The 25,399-nt window shown below is 46.1% G+C and overlaps 1 protein-coding gene across 1 annotated transcript in view; it reads right to left on the bottom strand.

The window, feature by feature from the left end:
- Positions 1 to 22,983, bottom strand: part of LOC149328310 (uncharacterized) — a 66,026-nt gene extending 43,043 nt beyond the window's left edge. Inside the window, exon 1 of the mRNA XM_089558957.1 lies at positions 22,869 to 22,983. Coding sequence (XP_089415083.1) covers positions 22,869 to 22,983 — 115 coding nt within the window. The remainder of the gene's footprint in view (positions 1 to 22,868) is intronic.
- Between the last annotated feature and the right edge of the window lie 2,416 nt (positions 22,984 to 25,399).

The raw sequence follows: 25,399 nt of genomic DNA, 5'->3' as shown, positions 1-25,399 counted from the left end.
AACTGCGCCAAGGCGGTATTCCTTCTCGTTGCTGCTCCTCTCTTCTTCTGCTTCGTTTTTTTCTCCTCGCTGAGCATGAAAACCGAACACCTCGGTCACCGGATACTGCCTCTTATGTATTCATGTTTCTCCTATCCTCTTTCTTTGCCTCATCATCGCCAATAGACGATATGCGAAATGCGCAGCGCCATCTCTCGGCGCTCCGAGAACTAAGTCCTCCATGTTGGTATGGTACAGAAAACGAAACCGCTGCCCAGCGTTGGGTTAAAACGGCTGAGCTTCGTTTCAAAAGTAAAATGCCGATGCAGTGTTGCGCTACCCTCTCCGCTGTGAAAAGACACTACGATGCGTGCCAGAACTAGGTGCGTTCAAGCTTTTCACTTTTTCTGTTTTTTTACTCCGTCCCAACGTTTTAGTAACACAAAACGCCATGCGAGGTATCATGTGTCAGCACGCGGATGAGTGCGCAGCTTTCTCTTTCTGTGCTGATTTTTGACAAATCTCTCGAGGTGATTTGCGCTTAAATTAAGATAAGGACCACAGCCTTTGTTCTCTCTGATCAAAATTAGAAGCCGATTTCGTGCATTTATCAACTCTCCGGTCGGGCGTGAATATATATAGACGCATACATAAACAACGTAATAGAGTAGGTAATTTTTTTGAGCGCGCCAATCGCTTGTGCCGTGGCGAAATAAGTTCACTGGAAGAACCATATGCCGATTACTGCTTAGTTTGCTACGTGTTCAGTTAAGTTGTTCCCGTGTTCAATTAGTCTTAGAAGGGCGAGCAAACTCTCTGGACCAAACGCATATGTTATGCGCGTTAAGGAGTCTTTGTGAAGCAATACACCCTACGTATAAAAACTGAGGTGCGAATGCTTTATTTCTTGAGGATTCCAATACCTTCGATATCTGCGACGACGAAAATAAAAAAAAGAAGCGACTAATATAGTCAGCGGAAATGTCTGCAGAAAATCCTGAGCGAAAAACTACTAAATTGCAGCCTTTTCAATTCGTAGACCTAGCGTCTTTCTTTCGCATATTCCTGGCGTTTTTGGCCGTCGCCACTACTGCCTTTGCTATCGAGGTTCTAACTATGCATATCAATCTGAGACGAAGCTTAATTCGTAACCAAATGCTAAGCAGTATTTCTGAGAGCCTTCTCCCCTCAAGCATTCAACAAGAGGTGCAGCTGGTGGCGTTTACTTGAATTGTGCTAAGGTTATAACGGTCCGATAGCGATTTCTAGTTGTTGTCGAAAAGTTTTATTGCATGTAGTCACGGCTCTATCTTTACACCTTATATATTTCATAAATATTATCTTTGTGCGATTCGAGGAAGACTAGTACGAAAGTTCACGCAAAGTCACAATGAAAGGTCGCTATTACTATAAGCCAAAAAATTTACTTGATTCCTTTGAAACCTGGCAACGTGTTCTTCGAATTCGTCCTACTCCGGCCGCTACACTAATCTTTACTGTCCTTGAGCACTGCGCTCATAACCTCATCCTCGGCCTTGGCTTTCTCTTTCAACATTCAACCCTCATCGAATGTGACACAAGCTCGCCCTACATTTGACACATGAGCCACCGGATCCCATTCTGCACCGAATCTGTACCGCCAACTTTGTCAGTTTGTACCCTGAAGCCGCCACTTATGCCTCTTTCACTGCTGCCCCACCAATTTCCGATGGTCATGCATCATTAATCCATCCCTTGATGAGCCTCATACACGGAGTGCTGCCCTTGCGCACAAAGTCGTCGCTGTCTGTAAACCAAGCCTCCATTCGGGTCCTCAACGTCATACGTCCAGCCACGCCTGCAAAGTTGCTCGCTCGCCCCATTGTGCCCTGCTGCCGAATCCATCATATAGGCGGATCGGTGGTAACAAGCAGGGCACCGACCACTTCTAACCGGAGCTTGTCTGATACCACACCACCTTATAAATCGGCAAAAGTGATGGCTTCTGACTTCTTACCAGTGAAGCTCACCGTTTTGGTGTCTTCTCTTCTTATTGATACATCTTTGACTGCGTTGCCCTCCGTTAGGTTGTATTGCGTTGAGTTTGATCCAGTAGCGAACCCTAGGGCAGCGAGGGGCCGAATCATATATGGTCTGCAGACATTCCGACCTTGGGTGGTTCTCACCGAAGGAGGAACTGACGATTACAGGAATCTTGCGTTATATATAAACATGACGACAAGAGATGAAAGCACTGGAACTTAGCACCTCAGCACCATTTAAAGGGCCGCCTGTTCCCACATCCGTAGCTCAGAACTTTTAGTTGTGTCAGTAATGGCCAATGACTCGGGATTTGATCACATGCACGTTGTTCGAACTGCCCGCTAGAGATATTCCCGACGTATACTCGCCGCTCTTCCAGCTGCTGACCTTGCAGCTGTGTTAATCGGTCGTTGAGCAAGGTTGGCCACTGTTCGCTGCCCACATGGCCTTCTGTTCACGGCTCAGCGCAGTATGCGAGCGTAGTATGGAAGCTCCACTTCAGCACAGAAGACGAGAGGCCCTTTTCAAAGGCTCGAACGCACAGGCGTCACAGTGCACCGTTTACATAGCTGGCACACCTCGATCTCCGTGACCAAATTGCATTTACACGTCTTTTTGGGCTAGTTGGTGCATACTTGAATTGGTGTCTCGTCTTCGTTCTTTGTTGTGGTTTATATGGTCTGGTGCTCTTTCTTCACCAGTTCAAGTGAGCAAACTGTGGAAGCTGCCGCCGTTGCCATCGGCTTTCCACATTATATCGCCACCCTCTGCTTGAGTTATGCACCGCCAACTCATGTACACGGCCATGGAAACAGCCTTGGAGAATCTTGCCAGGCAACCCAATGTCCATTTTATGACCGCTGTCTGGGTGTTAAGAAGTTGAAACGTGACACCTCCGACTTCTGTGACTTCTGTGACTTCAGTGACCGACGCTCTCTCGCACTCCCCTGTGACCTCTGAGCCTGACCCACCATCTATTTCCGGCCTCACACCTTCTCTTGACACTATTGATATGACTTCTGAGCAGCGCAATTATGCTTGGATTACTTCTCTTCTGAATTTCCTAGCCAACCACTCAGCGCGCCTCCCTTCTAGAGCGCTCCGTCGTCAAGCCCATCACTTTGTTGTGCGTGAACAGCTGCTGTACCGTCGGAACTACCTCCCCGATGGTCGCAAATGGGTGCTCGTGATTCCACGGCATCTCCGCTCCGCCATTTGTGCCAGTTACCATGATGACCCGCAATGCGGTCATGCCGGTCTGCTAAAAACTTTTAGCCGGCTACGCCTCCGGTATTATTGGCGGGGCATGTACCGCTTCGTCCGCCAGTACGTACGCTCTTGCCTTTAATGTCAGCGTCGCAAGAACCCACTACCGCACTCACCTACTCCTCTGCCACCTTTACTGTGTCCCGCCCGACCATTCGACCGTGTTGGAATTGACCTTTATGGCCCTCTTCCCATCACTGCCGAAGGGCACCGCTGGATCATCGTCGCTATTGATCATCTCACGCGCAATGCCGCAACTGCCTCGTTGCCAGCTGCGACGGCCTCTGACGTAGCCGGTTTCATACTTCAGAACCTCATTCTTCGCCACGGTGCGCTTGAGGAATTGCTCAGCGACCGGAGTCGCGTCTTCTTGTCCTGCGTCGTGGAAGCCCTCCTTCGGGAGTGTCATATCGTCCATCGCACGACGTCTTCGTACCATCCGCAGACGAACGGCATGACCGAGCGCTCCAACCGGACCCTCAGCGACATGATGGCCAAGTACATTTTTGCCGATCACTCAGACTGGGACCGCGTTCTATCTTTCGTTACATACGCCTACAACTCTGCAACGCAAGCCACTACTGGTTTTTCCCCGTATTTTCTTCTGTACAGACACGAGCCTTCCTCCATCATGGACACCATACTCCCTTACCGCCCCGATTCGTCCGAATTTACAACCGTCTCTCAGGCCGCTGCGCATGCCGAAGAATGCCGTCAACTCGCCCGTTCCTTTACTTCACTCGACCAGCACCGTCAGAACAGCTCCTGCGCCGCTTCTCCCGGTCTGCCGCCGCCCTATCTTCCGGAATCCTGCTTTGGCTTTGGGTGCCCTCCTCCAGCCCAGGACAGTCTACAAAACTGCTGAGCAAATACCAGGGCCCATATCGTGTTGTTCAGCAGACATCGCCAATTAATTATCTTGTGGAGCCCATCACGCCTTCGTCTGACCATCGCTGCCACGGCCGTGAAATTGTGCACTTAGACCGTCAGAAGCCCTACAACGACCCAGCTGTCGTCTCGTGCCCTTAGGCCGCCAGGATGGCACCTTTTCACCCCGGGGGTATTGTAAGAAAGAGAGTTGGGGTTTGCTGCCTCAGCGCCTAACGCTGCCGAAGGAGAGGAAGAAGACGAAGCTGACGAAGCTCGGGTGCGCGCTTGCGAACGCCGGCCTGCTAAGCAGAACCGCTGGGACAAGGACTGTGGCCGTCCACACTATATGTGCGAGTTTCCACATTGCACTGAAATGTTTTAAATGTTAAAAACGCGATTATCCTCTGCGCTTTGAATCGACAAAATTTGGCTACATCGTGCCGAAATGCATGCGCTTTCGAAAAGCCAACTTGTCGAAAAAGCTAAATTTTGCCGAGCCACAGCCGCCAAGGCAACCGCGTATTGGAAATTCTAAAAACTGACATGGTTATCACTACCGAGCGGTTGCAAATGCCTAATTGCAACTAAGCTCGAACTCCAATATTATAAATATAATTATTAAAAATTAGTTGACCAGCTTACTACTTAAAACGGTTGACCGGTTTTCTGGTGTCCGGCAACACTAGCAATACTATGTCGCAAAGGCATATTTGTACCCCGAAAAGCCTATTTTTGAGAACTACTTAAAGTCTTTCCTGAAACACCTGCTATGTAGCCGTGGTTTAATTTCGTGTTCTTGGGGAGGGCTCCTTTTCGTACTATAGTATTCATTTCCTTCCCCATACGGGTTACTGTCGAACTCTGAATTATGGCTGCTAAAGTTAGCGATGCCGCCATCGTGGCTCAGTGGCTTCATCCTTCGGCGACCGACCGCAACGCAGCGGAATCGAACCCTGCCCGCAGTGGCCGCATTTCTCTGGCAACGCCCTTGAGCTGTGAGATCTTGGCTCACGTTAACTTCATTTAACCTGATCCGGAGCGCTTCAGAACGGCTTCCCAAACAGCTGTGGGTCACTTCGGCACGCATAACCCTACAATTTAAGTTTTTTTCATAAATTATCAAAGAAAGAAGGGTCGGGCGTGATAAGAGGAAGTAAATTCACTGCAAAGGCCGGTAGCCGAGGGCAAGTGGCACACATCCCGCATGGCGCTCACGCTACGACGCCGAGCAGGACAAGTACGCCATGCGAGAACGGCTATCGCTGAGGTCAGCACATCAAACAGCACGGCATAAATCGATCCACATCATCAGCTTCTTATTGATCGAACCGGTCGCCCACAGTGCAAACAGCCCGGCACCCGAGATAGCACCAGTGAGTGTCGAATGTCGAACTGAGCCTCCTGCTCTGCCTTTGCGTGTTTTGGTGCAAGTGTCAAAGATCGTTGTTTTCTAGCTTAGCGGAGGTGTAAATACATTCTCGCAGAAGTGCAGTATCAGTTGAAAGCTTTCGCTCATCCTTGTAGTTCTTCTTTCCTTGCAATGTCGCAGTCACTTACGAATACACACCAACTAGCCCAACTTTCTTCCACGATATTTCCTTCTCGTTCCACTCACGCATATAAGGGATTGTTGTCGGTGACAGTGCAACAGAAAGACGGTGTTGGAAAGCAGCTGCATTGTAAGGTGCCGTTTGTCCTGTTCTTTTCGTCACGAGGCGTTTATTCCTCGCGTCGTTTTATTACATGCGCAAAACTTGGTGAACTGAATTCCTCGAAAAGGTAAGAAATTCATTCAATGCATACATTTGCAGGAAAACTATAACGCGCTGTTTTCAAGTGCCTTTAATTACTTGTTCATTTCCGATATTCACTGATCACTTGATATTTACAAGAAAATCCTCATGCCCTATCCCCTAATGGTAACCGTAAATGTGCTCACACTGTCACTCTTGCGAATCTATCTCAAAAATCTGACAATTTCTTTTTTAAGCTACATGCTAGACGAATTTGTGGAGTTTTATTTCAGAATAATAATAAAAATCGAGGTGTTTTCATTCATGATTTTGAAATAGAGGGAGGTATGGGGATATACTTGCAATCAGTGGCGTTTTTCGGTACTATGCCCTAATACAAAGTAAACAAGAACTAGCACGAACATTAGAAATCGAAACGCTCATCGGATTTGAAAATTTTGAGCTTTTTAGGTGTTTCCGGTGCGAAGAATTGAGGCCCGATATATGAACTTTTTCAAGTGGCGCTGTCTTCGGCATTTTTTTACAAACTGATAATCATTACGCCCAGAGCAAGTTTCCTTACTAACTACAGGGCGAGTCAAGACCAAAAAAACTGCGCCGCTATCTACGAGAGATTTTCGTTCAGAAAGCTCGAAATTTTAGCATTCCAAACTTAGCAAAACGGGCACGAGCACGCCGCCAGGTTAGAGAACCTTTTTTTTTAAAAGACACATGGTGGTCGGGTAGCCCATCGTAATTAATATACATCTCAGTTTTCAGAATTTCGAAAACGTAGTTACCATGGGCGCTGTGACCGAGCACAATTTGGCTACATCAGGCCAAAAGACATACACTTTCAAGAAGCTTGTAGCAAAACATCCTCTCTTCTGCATCTAACTTGTCGGAATAGCCAAAACTTGTTGGGCCACAGCGCCGAGAGTAACCGCGTTTTTTTTTTTCAAATTCTAAAAACGGATATTACTTAGGGTGCGCTACACGCCTCTCAATAATTAAGGAGCCTAATGGTAACGGTTAAAAAGTGAAATATTCAATATTAGCAAACTGGCCTGCTAGTTAGCACGTCTTAGCTGTATTCTGATGTCCTACACCGCTGACAATGCAATGCTGAAAAAAGCTCTCTTCTTTCTAAAAAGCCAATTTTTTCAGTTCATAAAGTATTGGGCGAAACACCATGTACGAGGTTTATCCCCGCTCTGGCATTCGCCACCCTGTTCTCGAATATCTGAGTTAATTCAAGATGGAAAAGAAAATTTTACAAGTTTGTCAATGCCTTTCATATTTATAATGTTTTCATAATGGGTAAAGGTGACAGATGCACATTAGACCCGCATTATTGGGACTCGCGTACTACTGTTTGTGGGTTATGCGAGAAAAGCAATTTCATGGCACAGGTTGGCAGAATTGAGAGGAGTGAGACCCGGCATTGATGGCTGGCCACTAGGCGCATCAAATTTCTCAGTAAGTAGTTTGTCTTTTCATTATGCGAGAATGATTGGCCAGCAAGCTTCTACGCATAAAGCTGTACATTGTGTAACACAGGCGGCTTATACCAAAAATGTGTGCTTTTCTGGTTGCGTAAAAAGAAAGGACAATTTGCTGTTAAGTGAGTGACGACAGAGCATTACAAACAAAATTTTTTCTGGGAGACAAGGACTCCATTGCCAGAAGAAAAATCTCGCAAGAGCGTCATGCTTGCATATTATGGACGCATTTTAAAAAACTCCGCCCAGAGGGCGAAAACATTCTGGCATGCAATAAACCGTCCGCGATTTGCTATAGTTGCGTCAAGCCTTTGTGGCCCGCTCTAAGTAGGATTTCATTCTTAATGTGAACAGTGCATGTGAGCCGGTGACAATTAATAATGCAGCGAAAGAGCGAGAAACGGTTGCGCGAACTAAAAAAAACCAAAATTATTTCATTCACCTTTCCGTACTTTATTTATGTTCGCGAGAAGTATTTAGCTGCTTACGACATTGAGTGCATGTGAGTTTCTCTTGGAAAGCGAACGAGCTTTTGTGTCTCGCCTGTCCACAGTCCTATGAGCCCTTGCCTTCCTACTCTACAAGCAATTGCGGAGAAGCGTCTCTTTAAAGTTGGCTGCTATACTTAATCACATGCTGCCTAAACATCTATTTTCTTAGTTTTCAGTTTGATTTTTTTTTAAATTACGGAGACCTCTGCTAAGTCCTGTTAAAAAGAAAAACAGCCACTTTTCTGCCTCACTTCCTTACGCCCTGTTCAGTTCACGCCACATAGCAACTCTTAGTTGGGGCAAAAACTGTGCACAAGTTCGCGTTAAAAAAAATAAAAAAATCGATGGCTGAGGCTGCATGTAACTATAGCTGCTCATAATAAATAGGCGCTTCTCTACAATTGTTGCTTCAGCCCGGGAGACAAAGATACGAACGCCGTGTTTTCTCTGTAAGCAAGCAGTCGTAGGACTTAGGAGAGTTGAGACACAAAAGTTCACACAACATTACACAACATTACAAACACTAAAATGTACTTGCATCGGCACTTATATGACGCCTCCAACATTAAGTAGCCACGGAAACAAAAAAAATAATGCTGCTGTTTTTAAGGTTCACAAAAACATTTCTTTCTCTTTCTCTGGCCTTTTTACTCTCCTTCGGTGGCATACATTGTGCAAATTAATCCGAAGACTTCCACTAAGGCATCGTAATCTCTCTTGCGTCTTTTATTCGCACCTTCCTCTCTTTCCCCTACCTTGCGGCATGGCTCAAGTGCGCACTGATAAGTGAAACCTTTCCTCACAAAACCACCACGTACCATACATTATCCACAGAAAGCAAGAAACTATGTTTCGCGCTTGGTACAAAAGCTAAATGGCAAATGCAGCTATTCGCAAACGCTCCAGTTTATGGCAGAGTGCTTTTGTCCCCTGGGCGGCGATTTTATAAATGCGCCCATAACCGGAAGTCTTGAAGCCGCTGGTGGGATTTTGCTTCACGCAAAGCAGTCCTACTCTTCGTGGAGCAGTTTCGATCTGAAATTATCTTTCATTCATCAATAAACATCGAATGATGGTTTCTGTTATTATTTAACCTGAACACTATAAATTTTTATCATAGATTGACTTCGTTACACCAAGCGCACATATCCTGTAAGCTAGCAATCTGCTTGTTTTCAGAACCGTTCTGTGGGAAAACATTGTGACTTCAAATTGTGAATCACATCAGGGCGTTGCACACACAGGTGCCAAGTTTGCACAAAACTTGAAAAAACACTTAATTTCCGTTGGCGTCGACAATGCGATAGAATAAGAACCTCACTACGAGCTGTCTGGCAGTTCTCTCTCTCCACACTTCCATTTGCCAGCAAGGGCAGGTGGGAGGTCACAGCTGGCTCATGCATGTACTAAATTTGCAGGTTCTTTTTCATCTACCAAGCCACCACTTGAAGGTGGAAAAGTGTGACGCCGACAGCGATTGTAGGGACATGGAGGTCTTATGCTATCCCATAAGAAAAACATGCTACTATGCAAAAGTACGACACCCTAAAAACTTTGTTTTTCTTATAATTCTAGGTGTTTGTTTAGAATATGCAGAAAACTTATCGACTAAAATGTTATTACAGTTGCGGTCACCGTACTTCTCTGCACCCTGCCATGGCAGCCAGCGGCCGAAACAGCTGTTTCCTTCATACATAGCAATGAATGGATGGTGCATTCAACTACTTTCTTCATCCTCTCCCGGAGCGACCACCTGCATTACAATTTCGCGACTGCCACTGTTGTAAATATTTTGTCATTTTTGCGTGTTCTGATACGATGAAGGCATTAGCATAGAAAATATTGTCTTCTCTGTGCAAGTGCTTACACAGTACTGCCAGAACAAGAAATCAGTTGAACTTTTCCTCTCCCCTTTCCTTTTTTCCAACATTATCCTCCCCAGAAGATACTGAAACTCTTTCGCTAGTAGATGCTAAGCAACAAGGACTTGGAAGACTGTTCCGTTCTTAAGGCCGAATCTAGTTTTTCCCTGGTGGCCAATTCTCTCAATGCGCGCCATTTTCACCCGTGTAACTTACCTCTTTAGCTTCCAGGCACAGTGCAGAGCTGTTCACTTAACAAAAAAACCTCCTTCGTCTGTGTTTTCGGTTATTCAACTGCGACATAGGCTTTCCCAGCTCTTTGCTGAACGCAAAACAATTGTTGCTCTCAAGCCATAAAAGCGGTATACAGAATGCTTCTGTATGCGAAATTCAAGTTTGCAACGCTAAGCATTCTGTGTACACCGACGCTGTGTACCCAACACCTTGACGGAAGAAATCCTTCTGCAATTAACATTGTTCTTTCCCACATAACGCGGCGAGATGAAGTGGCATTGATAACGTGCAAGGAGCACTGGGATACTTCGGACCTCTTCTGGCTGCGAAAAATACCACGGCCGGTCACTTTGTGGACTTTGCCGTATCCAGGCTCACTGGGACTCCTGATGCTAGTGAGGGAAAGCACTGAGATTAGCACCAAAACAAACGTGCTGATACCGAGCCTCGGAGAAAATTCATCGCGTTGCCTGAACCAAATCTTCCGCCTCTGGATCTCTGTGCACTTAGTCGACTGGATATTATTAGAAGACAATGAAGAAGGAAGGGCTTTGCTGAGCTACTACGTGTCAAAATCCGCCGTCAGGAATTTCACTTGCGAATTAGCGAGAACCAAAACAGTACAAAATGAGACGCAAGGAGCATTTTCGTCGATTTCTCCCTCCTTGTATTCCAGAGGTTGCGGTCAGGAACACAGGAAAAGTGGGTCTGCCCTGAAAAGGCAGTCACCGCTACGCAACACAGTCATCCACAACGCGTGTTTTGACATTCCGCAATTCAGGAAAGAGAAACCAAACGGCAATGCTTGGCAAATGGACATCATTTGGAGTGCCATATCACTGTACAACGTGACTGTAGTTCAGACTTTCTACAAGGAAACAAAAGTTCTAGCTAGAGGAATGGTTTACGGACACATTGATGTCCATGGAAACCTGGGCGTGATCAATGGAAACTCAATAAAATATTTTGCCATTCCCGGTGTGATCACGTATTCGCATGAAACCTTCTACTCCAACCGCAACCGCGCTATACCGCTGTCCATGTTTGACGTCCTGAACAGAGCCAAGGCGGGAATCCTTCTGGTTGCTGCTGCTCTCTTTTTCTGCTTCGTATTTTTACTCCTCGCTGAGCACGAAAACAGAACACCTCGGCCACCGGATACTGCCTCTGATGTGTTCATGTTTCTCCTAGCCTCTTTCTTTGCCTCATCGTCGCCAATTCCTCGCCTAAGACGAGCTTCCGTTTCTGGCATTGTTTGTGGCGTCTGGCTGGTTGGTATCTTTCCATTTTCCAACTACTTTCGGAGTGAACTAACATCTACACTGGCCGTCCGCGCTTTCCCAAATGCAATAGATACCATACAAAAGCTAGAGGTTGCCCTTGACGAAAATCGTGTGGCACCCTGTGTAGTTCAAGGAGCGATGCAGTATTCCACATTGAAGCATACTGTTCATGAGAGCATCATTAAGAGGAAACTGAGCTTGTCTTTTCAGGAGAACGGCGGCAAAAGAAACCTTACGGCTAAATCATTTTCGGAGTGTCTGAAGTGCGCTCGCCGAAACGACCGCATCTGTTATACGTTCTCTTTACCTTCGGGGTTCTTACAGGAGGAGAAGAGAGAACTCCTCGAATCTCGAGATCGACTAAGCACGCTTTTTCTCACCGTACCTGTGCGGAAGAATTATCCTCATATCGAAGCATTAACCCAGTTTATCAGTCAATTTAAGGAAGCTGCTCTTTTCCGTCTGCCTTTAGAACTTCAATACACGACAATTTCAGCAGAAAATAATAAGAAAGAAATAACTCAATTGCAGCCTCTTCAATTAGCAGATCTGTCCTCTTTCTTTGGCATTCTCATAACTTTTCTTGCTCTCGCTAGCGCCGTTTTTGCCGTCGAGACTCTGGCTGTACTTTTGCAAGACAAAAGAATCTTAGGTCAACGTTGAACGTGGATCACTAGTTCTGATAGCCTTCTCCTCTCGAGCATTAAATAAGAGAAGGAGCTCGTAGCGTTCACTTGAATTCTGCTCAGCTTATCCAGCTCCAACAGTGATTTATAGCTGTTGACAGAAATTTTTATTTCACGTAGTCACTGCTGCTTCATTACAGCCTATATATGTCGGCATTTTTTCTTAGTACGAATCGAGGAAATTGACTCGAACGAACGCGCAAAATAAAAATTAAAGGTTCTGGTCAACATCATCATCAGCCTGACTATGCGCACGGCAGGGGAAGGACTCTTTCATGTCTATTCAATTAACACTGTCCATTGCCAGCTGCGGCTTCCATACCTCAGCAAACTTCTTAATCTCCTCCGCCCTCCTAACTTTCTGCCGCCCCCAGCTGCGTTTGCCTTCTAAGGTACTGGTCAGTGTAAATCAAATTACTTTGATTCCTTTGAAAGGCGGAAATGTTTTCTTTGAATTCGTTCTCCACCGTACGCCATACTTCTCCTTACTGTCCTTGAGCACTGCCCTCATAACTTTATCCCCCGCCTTGACTTCCCTTTCGAACAATCCGCCCTTGTCGAGAGTGACATAAACTCACCCTGCCTCTTCCAGAGAACCCACCTGATCCCGTTGTGCACCGACTCTTTGCCGCCGACTTTGCCCGCTTGGACACCGAAGCAGCTATTTATATCTCTCTCGAGTACGTCCCACCAATTCCTGAAGGTCCCGACGTGCCGCTTATATGGAGTGTTGCCCATGCGCCACCGTCGCCGCTGTCTGCAAACAAAGCCTCCATTCCGGTCCTCAACGTAATATGTTCTGCCGGGGCTGCAAATTTTCTCGCTCACAACGCTGTGCCCTCCTGCTGAATGCATTATATCGGCGGATCAGCGGTAACAAGCAGCGTGCCGGCCTTGTCTAACTGCCACTTGACTGACGTCCCACCATTTGATAAAAGGGCAAAAGTGATTGCTTCAGACCTCTTACCCCTGCAAGCTCATGGCCTTCGATGTCTTTTGTCTTGATTTAAAGACACCTCTGTCATGTCCACTGATGCCTTCAGTCTTGTTTTCAGCACACCTTTGACTTTGATTGCTTGTCTTAGGCTCTGTTCAATTGAATTTTCTCCAACAGCGAAGACAAAGTGTAGCGGGGGGCCGAGTCGGACATCGGGCTGCAGACAGTCCGATTTTGGGCAGTTGTCGCCGAAGAAGAGGACCCAGGATTAAGGAATTCTAAAGTGATTTCTAAACATGACGGGGAGAGAAAAAAGCACTGAACGTATCACCCTGCACTTTTTAAGCGGCCTCCTGTCCCCTAGATCCGCAGCTGGGAAATTAAGTTCTTTCAGAACTGCGCAGTCTCCTTGCGTTTGGTCACATGCGCCGTGTACGCGAACGACCCACCAGAGATGTCCCCGACACACTCTCTCCGCTCTTCCGGCATGCATTCTAACTCTGCAGTTGTAAAGAAAGCTTTGTGGAGGTCCGATCTTTGACTGCGGTTGGCCACTGTACACTGACCACGCGACCTGGTATTCGCACCGGAGCGCCGCATGGGAACGGTGTACGGAAGCTGCACTTCAGCACAGAGGAAAGCGAGACGCCTTCTTCAGAGCAGCAAGCTCACCAGCGTCGCTGCGCACTGTTTACCAAAAGAGCCGCGTCCGCCCGTCGAATAATTACATATTTGACACACATCGGCCTCTGCGGCCAAATGGTAAATGCTTCCGCCGTTGCTGTCGACATGCGACAGTATTCCGCCGCGTCATCATTGAGTCACAGGCCACAAACTCATGTAGAAAGCTGTGAGATGGTTTACCAAGCAAGCCGATGTTCCTTTTAAGACCACTGCTTCAATGTTCAGAAGAAATGAAACTTAACATCTCGACCTTCTATTGTTCAGCATCGCATAAATAATGATGATGCCGCTCTTCTTCCTAGGCGTCCGTGTAGAGTCCAAAACAAACCAAAACATCATACAAGACAACGTTGACACAGTGCTGACTCTCTATTTCCCAATCTGGAACATTTTTAGCGTGTTTGAGCTGGATACCTCCGTCGATCTTTTCCGGCTTCCCGCTCCTGCAACCCTTAAACCACTAATGCAACTGACTGCGCGACCTGGTACGCTATCAGGATTTCATTACCAACAAGTTGCGCAAGTGATGTCGCCGATTTCCTGTTCCAGAATGTCATCCTTCACCACAGCTCTCCACACCAATGGGTGACAGACAGGGGTCACTGCTTTTTGACTAAGGTGGTTGACGGCATACGGCCAAACTGTTCCACACAGCATAAGCTCACTAGAGCTTACCATTCTCGAACGAGCAGGCTTACAAAGAAGCTGAAGAGGTCCTGACACCCAGGAACTGTGGTCGGACCTTTGCCATGCCTTATGTAACCTTTTCCTACGATCCGTAGTGGCATGCCCTCCCACGCTATTTAGTTTCCTTTATTCTGTTTGGTGGACAATCTGCACTGCCTTTGGATACGCTGCTACCGCCTTCCACGACATCGACCACTAGGTGCCTACGTGACGCGATAGCCCAAGCCACTATGGCCTACCAAACTGCCCACGAACAGCTTCCCAGGACTACACCGGAAGTCTGTTAACGGCCGCCTGTATAAGCTAGTACACTACCCACCTGAATCACTGGTATTCATTTGATCCCCTACTCGAAATACGCAGGGCTGCTGGAGACGCTTCTTCGTCAACACAATCACCCTTTTCAGAGCTCCGTGAAGTGACCCGATGCAACTAACGGAGTTACCCCCCTCGATTCTCCGACATAACCAACCCGCCCCAAGACCGATCCATATTTTGCTTCTCAAACCGTACCACGCTCCTTCTATCGCAAGCACTTTGCACCGGGACGGGGCTTTTGCTGCCGGCAGTAGAGTCAAGGCCATAGGCGTAGCCAGCAACGAAAAGTGCTATGCGTGAGTGCGCAAGACAAAGACGACGACGGCGCTGGCCGTTCGTCCTTACTTTGTTCGGTTCTTCGGCTGCCTCTCCCTGTACATACATTTACTCACACTTTGTAAATATATTTCTCTTCGGTTGATGGTATTGATGACCTCAAAACACCGGCAAAATGTGCTTAATAAAAGTTTTATTAGACTAGCTATAACCCTCTATCATCGCTCAAATCGGCGGTCGCTACTTTCCGTGTCGAAACTTATTCGATAAGGAGCTCTAATACCTGGCCGCCTGTTGGTTCGTACCAAAATTTTTGTACATTACATTTTCACAAGAATTTCCAAGCCAGCCATTAAGATTTGCCATTTTAAGCCCACAGTCGTTCTTTAGTATTCGTGCTCTGAATTTCTGAGCAAAATCAATGTCACCGAGAAATGCTAATTTGATCAGGTGTTCCCTATCAACTTTATCCGCAGTTCCTCACAAGCGAACCATCAGAAGGCATAATTGAACTCGCAGCAAATTGTGTATACTTGCGTGTCGTTATCTGACACCCATCCTGGCTGGTCTTTCATCAGTCTTCCTGTGCAGGCCTATTTTCACTTCCCTGTTCCTTCCGATATTTTCTTCCCTCAGCAGATCGCACGTGTCACGTGAGGTATAAGCAGTGTTGGGCCTTTACCGCACTGAGCGGCACGTCTAACATTACCCGCTGCAATTGTGATCAGCGCGTAAGGAAGCGTGGCTACCAGCCATAAATTTCAAACGCACGTGCGAAACGCGACGAAGGCCTTTGGATCGAGCTGCAATTTTCAAAACATCTCCGCTCGCTCTTGCTGGTCAAGAAATGTAACATTAACCGCCGTTTCTAGGTATTCAAGCATCTGTCTTGGCTTCAGCTACACCATCCGAAGCTGAAGCTTAATAACAAGCTCTCGCCGCTTCATACGACTGAGGAGTCTGTGGCAGGCACGTCACAGGTACCAGTTCATCTCGCGCACTATTGACGATGCTTTCGGTCATACCACGTGTCAACACCATGCACCTTATCCTGACCCTTCCTGCTCCATACACACACGCACAAACGCATGAGAGGAAGCCCCCTCAAGTGAGCAACTCCTAGCTCACCGCAGCGTTCCTCGCCATATACGGTCTTGCAACCTTAAGCTGCTGAGTCGGTCCGCCAACCCTTCCGGTTCCCTGAAGAACAAGCGCTGCATGTACTCGCATAGTTTTGTTTGTAAGGGTCATGCCTGCTGCTAGTGCCCACAAAAACTTGAAGGCTTGGACAGCAATACGGACATCGTCATTTGGTCTTTTCTTGTGTTGCGTACAATTACGGGATTGGCGCCGTATCATATCCTCTCGTACTTTCTGCAGAGTGCACAGTGTTTCGGGGTTCAGAAAGCTACACTCGCCGCACCTGCGCAGTGAAAAACAATTACGACAGAACTGCTCACATAGCTTACAGGTTACTTGCTACAACGCTCAATTCTATAGCAAAAAAGAAAAAAAAATTTCGAGACTCGCCTGAAGCTCGCGCACGAACCCTAACCTAGAAAAAAGTCCATAACATGCGGTGCTCTCTTCGAGCCAAGCTTGGTTGCTGGTTCCACTGCACAAACGTGGATGTGCCGGTTCCGCCCTCTTTCAGGCCTGGTATCTTTGTATTGGAATAGTGCTAGGAGGTTAGCAAAGGGGTTGGTGTAGCACGGCTACTAGGTTTTTCACGCCTATGTGTGACGTTGCTCTAGGTACCTAACCTTTCGATTGTCACCGAACTGTATCCGGCAATATCAAGGATGATTTTCACCTGATTATTTGCGCAGCTACAATGCCCCGAATATTAACCGCTAGCTAGCAAGCCTGACGACACTTGGTTCTATTTCTACAGCCCGGCTTCATATTTACAGGTTCTTCTTGTTAGTTTCAGCATCCTATATAGGCCCGTATCCAAAACCATTTTAGTCAACTCGCTACATCTGTGCGCAGCACTTCAGCTTTTCTGGTGTCTGGGACGGAAGCTTAACGGTTTGCTTACTCATTATGCAAACACCAAAGCGCAGAAAGACATGCAAATGTAATCGTGGCCGCACGTAATCTCTCCCACAGGCAAAGGGTGTTTCATGTGCGAGAGAATATGCTCGCGATTTCTGTCTCCGCGACACACAAAAAAAAAACTATTTCGAGCAGCCGCGGCGGCTTGAATGGCGAGAGCGAATTTCCAACCAGCAGAAAATTCATTGCCGCACTGCGCCACTTCCATCATTTTTTGATGTGTTGACTTCGACACCACGCGTGAGGTTAGGCACGTAGTCCAAAAACTGTTGTACGTATGGGTGCCTGTGTCTAATGGGGAGCAATTGACAATGAGGAACATAGCTATTTACGGTCTGTAAACTGTTTCTTTCGGTCTGCAAAAGTTTGCAGCCTTGTTCTGATTTTGCTTGCACGGCAGCGAGACGATATGTGGGGAAAACTTCAAGTCGACGTTTTCTGGCTTCTTTCTGCTTAAATACTGCACTTGACCCTAAATTTTTTCAAATATGTCATTTCCTTTCTTTGTTTAGCATTGTGTGCAGTGCGGTTTATAATGCGGACTGTTACCCACGAAGCACACGTATTTCACTTTGTAGTGGCGTGCATTCGCGTGAATGTTTACAGCACTCCATTCACATAACCCTTCATTAGCGGTATGTCCCCTGTACTTTTGAAGAGTTTGTTTTGTGATGCAGCAATTTATGTTGTATTAATAATGAAATTACGAAGAAATAAAGGCATCATGTGCTCTGTTTTATTGGTCCTCTTTCATTTCCGAACATTAACAAGAGAATGAGGACCAAGGAACTTCACATTTATTCTTATTAAAACTTGGTTGTTTGGCTCCTTTGTCTCCTCTGATGCTTTTGGTCAACAGGAGACGTGTTATTTTCCTGAGGAAGTTGAAGCTGAAAATGCATTGTCTTTGCTGGTGCTATACTCGTCATCGTCACATTGATGAAAAAGTGGACAGCCTTACAGACTCCGTGATCGCTAGTGAAAAAGAAAGGCGTTTAAATAAAGCCTGTATGATCTGCAGACCAGTAGATGTGATCATTTGAGATTGATGTGAAAATGAATTGCAGCGGTGATACGTGTGGTTCATTTTTAGGCCTTCTGTCCGTGGGGGATGAGGTGGGAGGGACGGACTACCCTCCTCCCCCCCCCCCCCCCCCACACACGCACACACCCCTGAATGTCGCCCTTGTAACCTTCCTACCTTCTCTCTACGGTAGGCGAATTTTAAATTATGTGTCATTTTGTCATTCGACAGCGGTAACCAGTCAAGACCTTGACACGATTGAAAAGAATGGAGGACATCCTTTCAGCTTCGTCGAGAGAATTTTTGCCATCTTTTTGAAGAATAATAGACGATCTTCCCTGTCAGTTCTCCCTGGAGCCACTAGAACATGCACTACATGGTCTTAACCGTAAATGCACTCCGGGAGAAGATGAGGCTGCTTATACGCTTCTTAAGAATTTACGAGAAAACGAAACGCTGCCTCTGCTGGGTGAACGCACCATCCATTGGCTTCACGGCTATCTCCAGTACACTTGGAATTGTCTAACCTCTGCATTTCTACCGAAAGCGGGCCGACCAGTCCTTATTCAGAATCTCTGTCACCTGTCTGTGTCCGTAACATTTTGCCTTGTCCAAATCATGGCGCGCATGGTCCTCACCAGGCTTGAACACCATCTCAGTGCAGCTGAATTTTTTCCCACAAAGCACTTGCCGTCTGGGCAGGAATGTCCACTCAGGACGTTTGTCTGCTTTAAGAACGCATCTTTCAGACCCCACCCCGAATCAGCTGCACCATCGATATGCGTATGGAATTTGGTAGTATCGCTTACGACCCGCTTCCCGACACCACACACTGTGGCTGACGCCTGCACCAGTATTTCAGCGCTTCTTTGTCCGACCGTATTGCCCGGCTTCTTCTTCCCGAATCGCTTATCTCCGCCATTTCCCTCCTTAGCCGCACACGCCGGGCTCAGTCGTCTCACGTAACCTTTTTAACCTCGTTATGACTTCCCTCTCAAAGCCCCCTCCTCCGGCACTGTTTCTACCCCTACGATCCCGTTCTCTGGCGCACGAAAAGCTCACCGGGTGACGTTTGGGGAACTTTGCAAAAAATAATTGTCATGGTCAAATATCATCTCGCTACTATGGTCCTCACGCTCACTTAAACCACGCCAATTTTTTTTTTACCCTGTCGTACAAAAAAACACAAACAGGGCAATGCTGTCACCTAACTCATCGTGGAAGTTCTCAAGGAGCCCCGCGTATCCACTTAACAGTTGTTTAAAATGCAATTGCACGAACTTTCCTTTCAATCAACTGCCAATGTAACCACAGAGGTGGGTGGTCGCCTCGCCTACATAGTAAGACGCATTGTAAAACAATATATGAGCCTCCGCGAGGGTCAGAAAGAGATAACTATAACTTACACACAGCCTTGCTGTAAGTAAAACAATCCACACTTCCCTGTATGTCAAGCTGCCCCGGAGGCAGAATATTGTAAACAAAATGATGTTACACATCTTATACAAGGCTCCACTTTGGCGTACCTAAAGGCGGACTTAAAGGTGCACTGAAGGGGAATCTGAACTCGTCTTTTTGCCGCAGGAACCCAATCTACACGTTCCGAGCATTCTTAGAAGCTTCGATTTATTGCCCTGTGTGGCCGATTTCCCTAATTAAATCGAATTAACGTCCAGCTCCCGCCTTTTTTTTTTTAATTCTGCCTCGTACGGGGGGCGGAGCCGACCGACGCGGGGAGTGCCTTTCAGCCAGCTCCGTGGAGGCTTTGCTTTCGCTTCAATTTGTTTTTTAGGTTTCCGTGAATAAATAGTTTTGATTTGCAGATAATATAACCGCAAAATAAGCCCGCAGAAATAAAAATACGCGCGGACTATTTGCTTCTACGGACTACTACGTATTACTCCGCCGATGGCAGAGCGGCAAGCCGCCACGGGACTGGGTGAAAGGCACTCCCCGCGTCGGTCGACTCCGCCCACCGTACAAGGCAGAATTCAAAAAATAAAGGTGGGAGGCGGACGTTAATTCGATTTAATTAGGGAAATCGGCCACACCGGGCAGCGTATTCGCCAACGGCAGCCTGTACAGCCACATGACTTGAAACCACGGTGAATTGATCACGGCGACTGAAGATTGTCACAACGGCTTACCTAAAAGGGATAATAAATCCTCTTAAACGGCGTTATATGCCACTAAGCATCACGATTTGCGACCTAAAAGGGAAAAAATGGAAAAAAATGAAATTGAAAAAGCAATAAAATTACAGTACAGAGAGCGGAGTCGAACGGCGGACCTTCCATACGCAACACGTGCCTCGAATCCACTGCGCCATAGCGGCGATGTCAAGCCGTTGTTCTGAATGAATATTTATAACCAGCCTTAATGTGGCTGCTACCTGCCGGTGGGCGGCGCTGTCATCGCTGGCTGTACCGGCTGCATTTGGCGAACACGCCACCGGGCAATAAGTCGCAGTTTCTAAGAATGGTAGGAACGTGTAGATCGAGTTCCCGCGGCGAAAGGACGAGTTCAGATTCCTCTTCAGTGCACCTTTAAGTTCCTTCACCCTGAACTAATGCAATCTCCTTTCTCTCTCTCCGATTCCACCGCACACTGTCCCTCCTTTCGATTGTGGCTCCTTCGACGCAGTGCTAAATTAGCAGAGGCTTTCCGGAGAGCACACAGTATTGCGAACTCTGGGTGATTTTAGAAACAGCAAAGAAGGGGCGCGAAACGAAATGATTGGGTGCGTTACTCGCGTTGTTAGACACCGCAGGAGAAAAAGACGTAATAAAACAAGGAAGAAAAAGCGCTACTACATGCAACGGTTTTTCGCCAATGACAGCGTCGAACATCGAGGGAACGAGCAGGGAAGGAGTCAAGTGAAATTCTTCAAAGGTACGTTGATTTTAGTTCGTTAAAGGGCTTTAGGCATAACGAGATGGAGAAGAACATCAGCCACAATCATGAACAGTTACCGCTGAGTCAGCGCATCAAGTAGCGCGGCATGAACTTCCAAACATAGTCATTTTTTTTTATTTAGCCACCCGGATGCCCACAGTGCAGACAACCCGGCATCAGAAATAGCAACCAATGTAGTCAGCCAGTGGGAACTGTGTCTGCGCTTTATTTCAGGCCACACACTATTTAAGGCTGGCTGCGAGCTTTCGAAATACCGCTTCTAAAACACAAAGAGCTATCTCAAGCATTCTACAAGCCAGGCGTGGTCAGTATCGAAGATGCATGTAAAGTTGGATGCTATCTTTTAATACACTCCGCGTATAGATGCAACGTATAACCTTACTAAAAAGGAAAATATAGAAATACCGCTATGGAAAATGCATTTTTAGAGTATCGCGTATGTTAACGACTCTCGATATTCATAAGAGTAAAAATTGCCACATATTTTGAGGCTACGGTGAGTCAGACTTAGGGCCGTCGCTACCTCAGCCGGTAGCACACTGAAAAAAAGTGAAGAATTCCGAAGAGCCGAGGTCAGTGCCGTTGGCTCTCTCTGCCGTTTTTCTTCCTACGTTCGTTTTCTGTATGTCGTACACCTCGCGCTTCCTCGCACTGTAGGACAGAAGGAACGGGGAGACAGGCTCGCTGTCATGGAAAAAAAAAGAAAACCTCCATCTACATTCCACGTCCCTACAGCATGACCGCCTCGTGGGGCTTTTTCAGACAGGTGGTTTGAGCAGATGCCGAAGCTTAAAACATATAGTGAAAGTAACATCTAAAAAACAGAGAGTGTCGAGAGATGTTCTTACTAATAAAAAATATCATCCCTTTCAGCTTTTTGTTTTTTTCCTACAAACTTTCAAACAAGAATACTCCTTATACCCTTTTGCACAGTGCAAGGGCAGAGACAGCTCGGTAAATACTGCATTAGCAAGTTAAAGTCATCAGCTAAAGTTTCAAAGTTATTCCTGTGTAGTGAAGTGCTCACTGGCTGGTTTATTTTAGTAATATTACCTTTTAATAATGATATTGCTAGGCTGCTTATGAAAGTGTTCTTTTCAACGTTCCCATAGCTTCAGTTCAAAGCTTCAGTTCAATTCCATAGCTTCAGTTCAATTTCAAAGAATACGGTTTGGTTTGGTTTGGTTTATGGGGCTTAACGTCCCAAAGCGACTGAGGCTATGAGAGACGCCGTAGTGAAGGGCTCCGGAAATTTCGACCACCTGGGGTTCTTTAACGTGCACTGACATCGCACAGTACACGGGCCTCTAGAATTTCTCCTCCAAAGAAATTCCAGCCGCCGCGGCCGGGATCGAACCCGCGTCTTTCGGGTCAGCAGCCGAGCACCATAACCGCTGAGCCACCGCGGCGGCTTCAAAGAATACCACCTGCGCCAAGAATGCAACTCACTAAAATTGGAGGTTAATGGAATCCGTTCGGCCGCATTACTCAAAACCCTCCCAAAAACAGTGCCCTATATCGAATACACCAACGAATCCAGAAATAACATTTTTTTTTTCACTTAGCTAATAGCACTGCCACCTTTATTAATAGTGGTGATTTCAGTGAGATATCTAATTATCGACGATACAGTAGCGAGTACCTGTATGGAAAGTCAGTTTTGATTCTGTAACTTCTATAGGTTCCACAAATAGAATTTTTGAAGGTTTGGAACATCGCTATCCAGGATATGTTTTTGAAGTATCGTGCCAAGCCGTAGTACAAGGCGATTGCGCGGGCACGATAGATTCGGAAAATTCTGACCTCGTCTAACGTGGTCTATACAACCAAGGCAGAGTGGCTTCGATAGCGAATCAAATTGCTGCAACACACTAACAAAAAAAAGGCAGTTATAATCATCACGGCTCCGCTGGGCTAAATACACGCAATCAACAAACGAACACTTCGTAACTTCAGATATGCAGAAAATAAGCTGAAGAGGAAGCCTTTAGGCGAGAAACGAATTTGCTTATGAAGTGTTGCCACTGAAGAAACGCCAACCCATGCGTGTTGACCAGTTGAGAAGCCGAGGGTAGATGGTGTATGTGTTGAAGCCTGTGTTGACGCACGAGTCCTTGATACCCAGATATCTCCTTTGCGCGAGATGGGACGCCATTGTTCGGTTTAAAAGAGTGCATTGTTGGGCGAGTCTGTCACACATATTTCGTTTCATTTATTTTCTCCTTAAGGGCCCAAGGGCATTACATGAGGGGGAGGCGAATTAACATCAGGTATATTTCTTCAACATGGAAAAAGGTGGAAAAAAAAGATATGAAATACAACGAAGGCAAGCAATAAGAAGAAAAAAAATACAGTAAAAGATACAGAAATACATCGAAGTGAAATAACCGCAAACAAGCAAGCACAAGAGAAACAAAAATTACACTAAGGCACAGAAATGCAACAAAACGAAGTAGCAGAAATATACAAAAGGTGCAGTCTCTTTTCAAAGTATACTGCGCACACAAAAACAAGGACGGGAATGTACGCACAACAAGTTCTTGTTTTTGTGTGCGCAGTATACTTTGAGGATTGTTCGGTCTTTGAATGAGTACTTTAGATCATTTGCGCCACCTGTGCATATGTAGTCTAGTAGTCTCTTTCTGCAGACGTCTGAGAAAACCAATGAAGCGTTATTGAAAAAAATAGTGGCATCCTTGGAAGCCTTTTCTAGATGATAATTTCATGTCACTTTTATTTTTCGGGAAGTTTTAATACAAGCGCGACACCTAGAAAATTGAATGTCTCCGAAAAGAGAAATCGTCCGAATGCTTTTACTTAATGAAACTCATTTTCGCTTTATATCGATGTGCGCATTAATGTAATGTCTAATTTTCACTTTAGATGCCGCTTTACCGTTGCAATGTTATTGGCCATTTTGTCTTTAAAGGAAGCTTCTTGCCTATCCACCTGCAGTGATAAAAATTGTGCTCATGCTGCGAATCTAACTCAAAAAGTTGAGAAATGTGGCGACATCTATTTAAGTTATATGCTAATCAAAGTTGCAGAAGCTTTCTTCTGAGACTTAAAGGAAAATATAAGATGTATTTCTTTATACATAATTTTCAAATAGCAGCAGTTCCGGTGATTTACTCATAATAAGTTGTATTTTCGATTTTTATTAGTGAATGAGTAAACGAAAACTGGCACGAGACACAGCAATACAAGACACAGCCGGATTTAAGCATTTCTGCTGCTTCAGCGTTTTCTGCGCAAACAAATATATATATATTTGAGCTTTTTCAAAAGATGCGACTTGAATTTTTCTTTTAGAAACTGTCAATCTGCCCCATAAAAGATTCCTGATAAGAGCTGTTATATACTTTTCTCTTGAAGGGTTTTGCTAAACTTCTCTTTACGACCCGAGAAAATGCCTGAAAAATGCGCTCCACCCCTTTACTATTCTTCTAAAATTGCTTCACTTTCATGGTTAGGACCTGCGGTCAGTATCTGCCATAATTAGACGCATTTCCTTACCACTTCCAGCGCCTCGCTATCAATTGTAAACCGCTGTTCAGTTGCGAGGCTGCTAAACGTTACTTAAATTTTCCATATATTAGTTTTTAGACCCATCGTTCTGCTCTGAAGTCATCGATCATGCTTTGCAGTCCGTCCCCAGAGTTACTCAGAAGCAGGCTACCTAACAATGACTTACTTTGCAATCTCTCAACTATGCAGGCTACCTGACAATGACCAGGGACTATTTTTACGACTTTGCAACCGAACCGCGCACTCTGAGGCGGTTCCAAATCCTGCGCTCATTGTTTTGGCACTGCAGCGAGATCAATATCTGTGGCCATCTTCATGCTGAGACGCCGGCGCATTGGCCTCATGGAAGACTCTAATGAACCTTGAAATTTTTCGCAATGAAGCAATTCCTTTGCTTCGCTTTGTACTGTTGTCTCGGCGGTTCATAAATAAGACTCTTGGAAACAAAGCATACGTATTGCACTCTACAGTGGTGTGCTTATCACGTGCATGTGTACATCGCTCTCCTCACAACAGCCCGTCATTAGCACTACGTGCTGGCGACGTTGAGGAGTGTCTTTTCTCTGCTGTGACAATATATGCTGCATTAATATTACCAGGAAAAGAAAGGGAGTTGTGCTGTTCATCGACGGTCGTCTTTCTTTTCTGGATAAGAAAGCATTGATGACAACTTCATCGACTCCTCGTTTTTAGTAAAAATCTATTGTTTAAGGCAGAAGCTTCTCATCATCAACCCCCTCCGGATCACGCTCACATTTACACATGCGCTGCGCACACTACCAATGGTGACGACCTGACAGATCAGCTTGTCAGCGAAACATTACACCAGGAAACTGCGATCTTCAGGCCATGCCTATCGTCCGGACTAGAGGTCCTTTAATATCGGAATATCGGAAGCAAATGAACATGTAGTACCAAAACGTTCAAGAAAAAACAGACCATTCCATCACTTCACCCCGAACGCTCCATCTCATTCATTCATCTCCTACGGAACGATCACCTTAACATCGGTTATAATCCGACTATAGCATATCTGTACCGTT

Source organism: Amblyomma mixtum, chromosome 9, assembly GCF_055824585.1.
Source record: "Amblyomma mixtum isolate Tamu chromosome 9, ASM5582458v1, whole genome shotgun sequence".
Taxonomy (NCBI): Eukaryota; Metazoa; Arthropoda; class Arachnida; order Ixodida; family Ixodidae; genus Amblyomma; species Amblyomma mixtum.
Note: the sequence above shows the minus strand (reverse complement) of the source record. Positions and strands in the feature narration are given on the sequence as shown.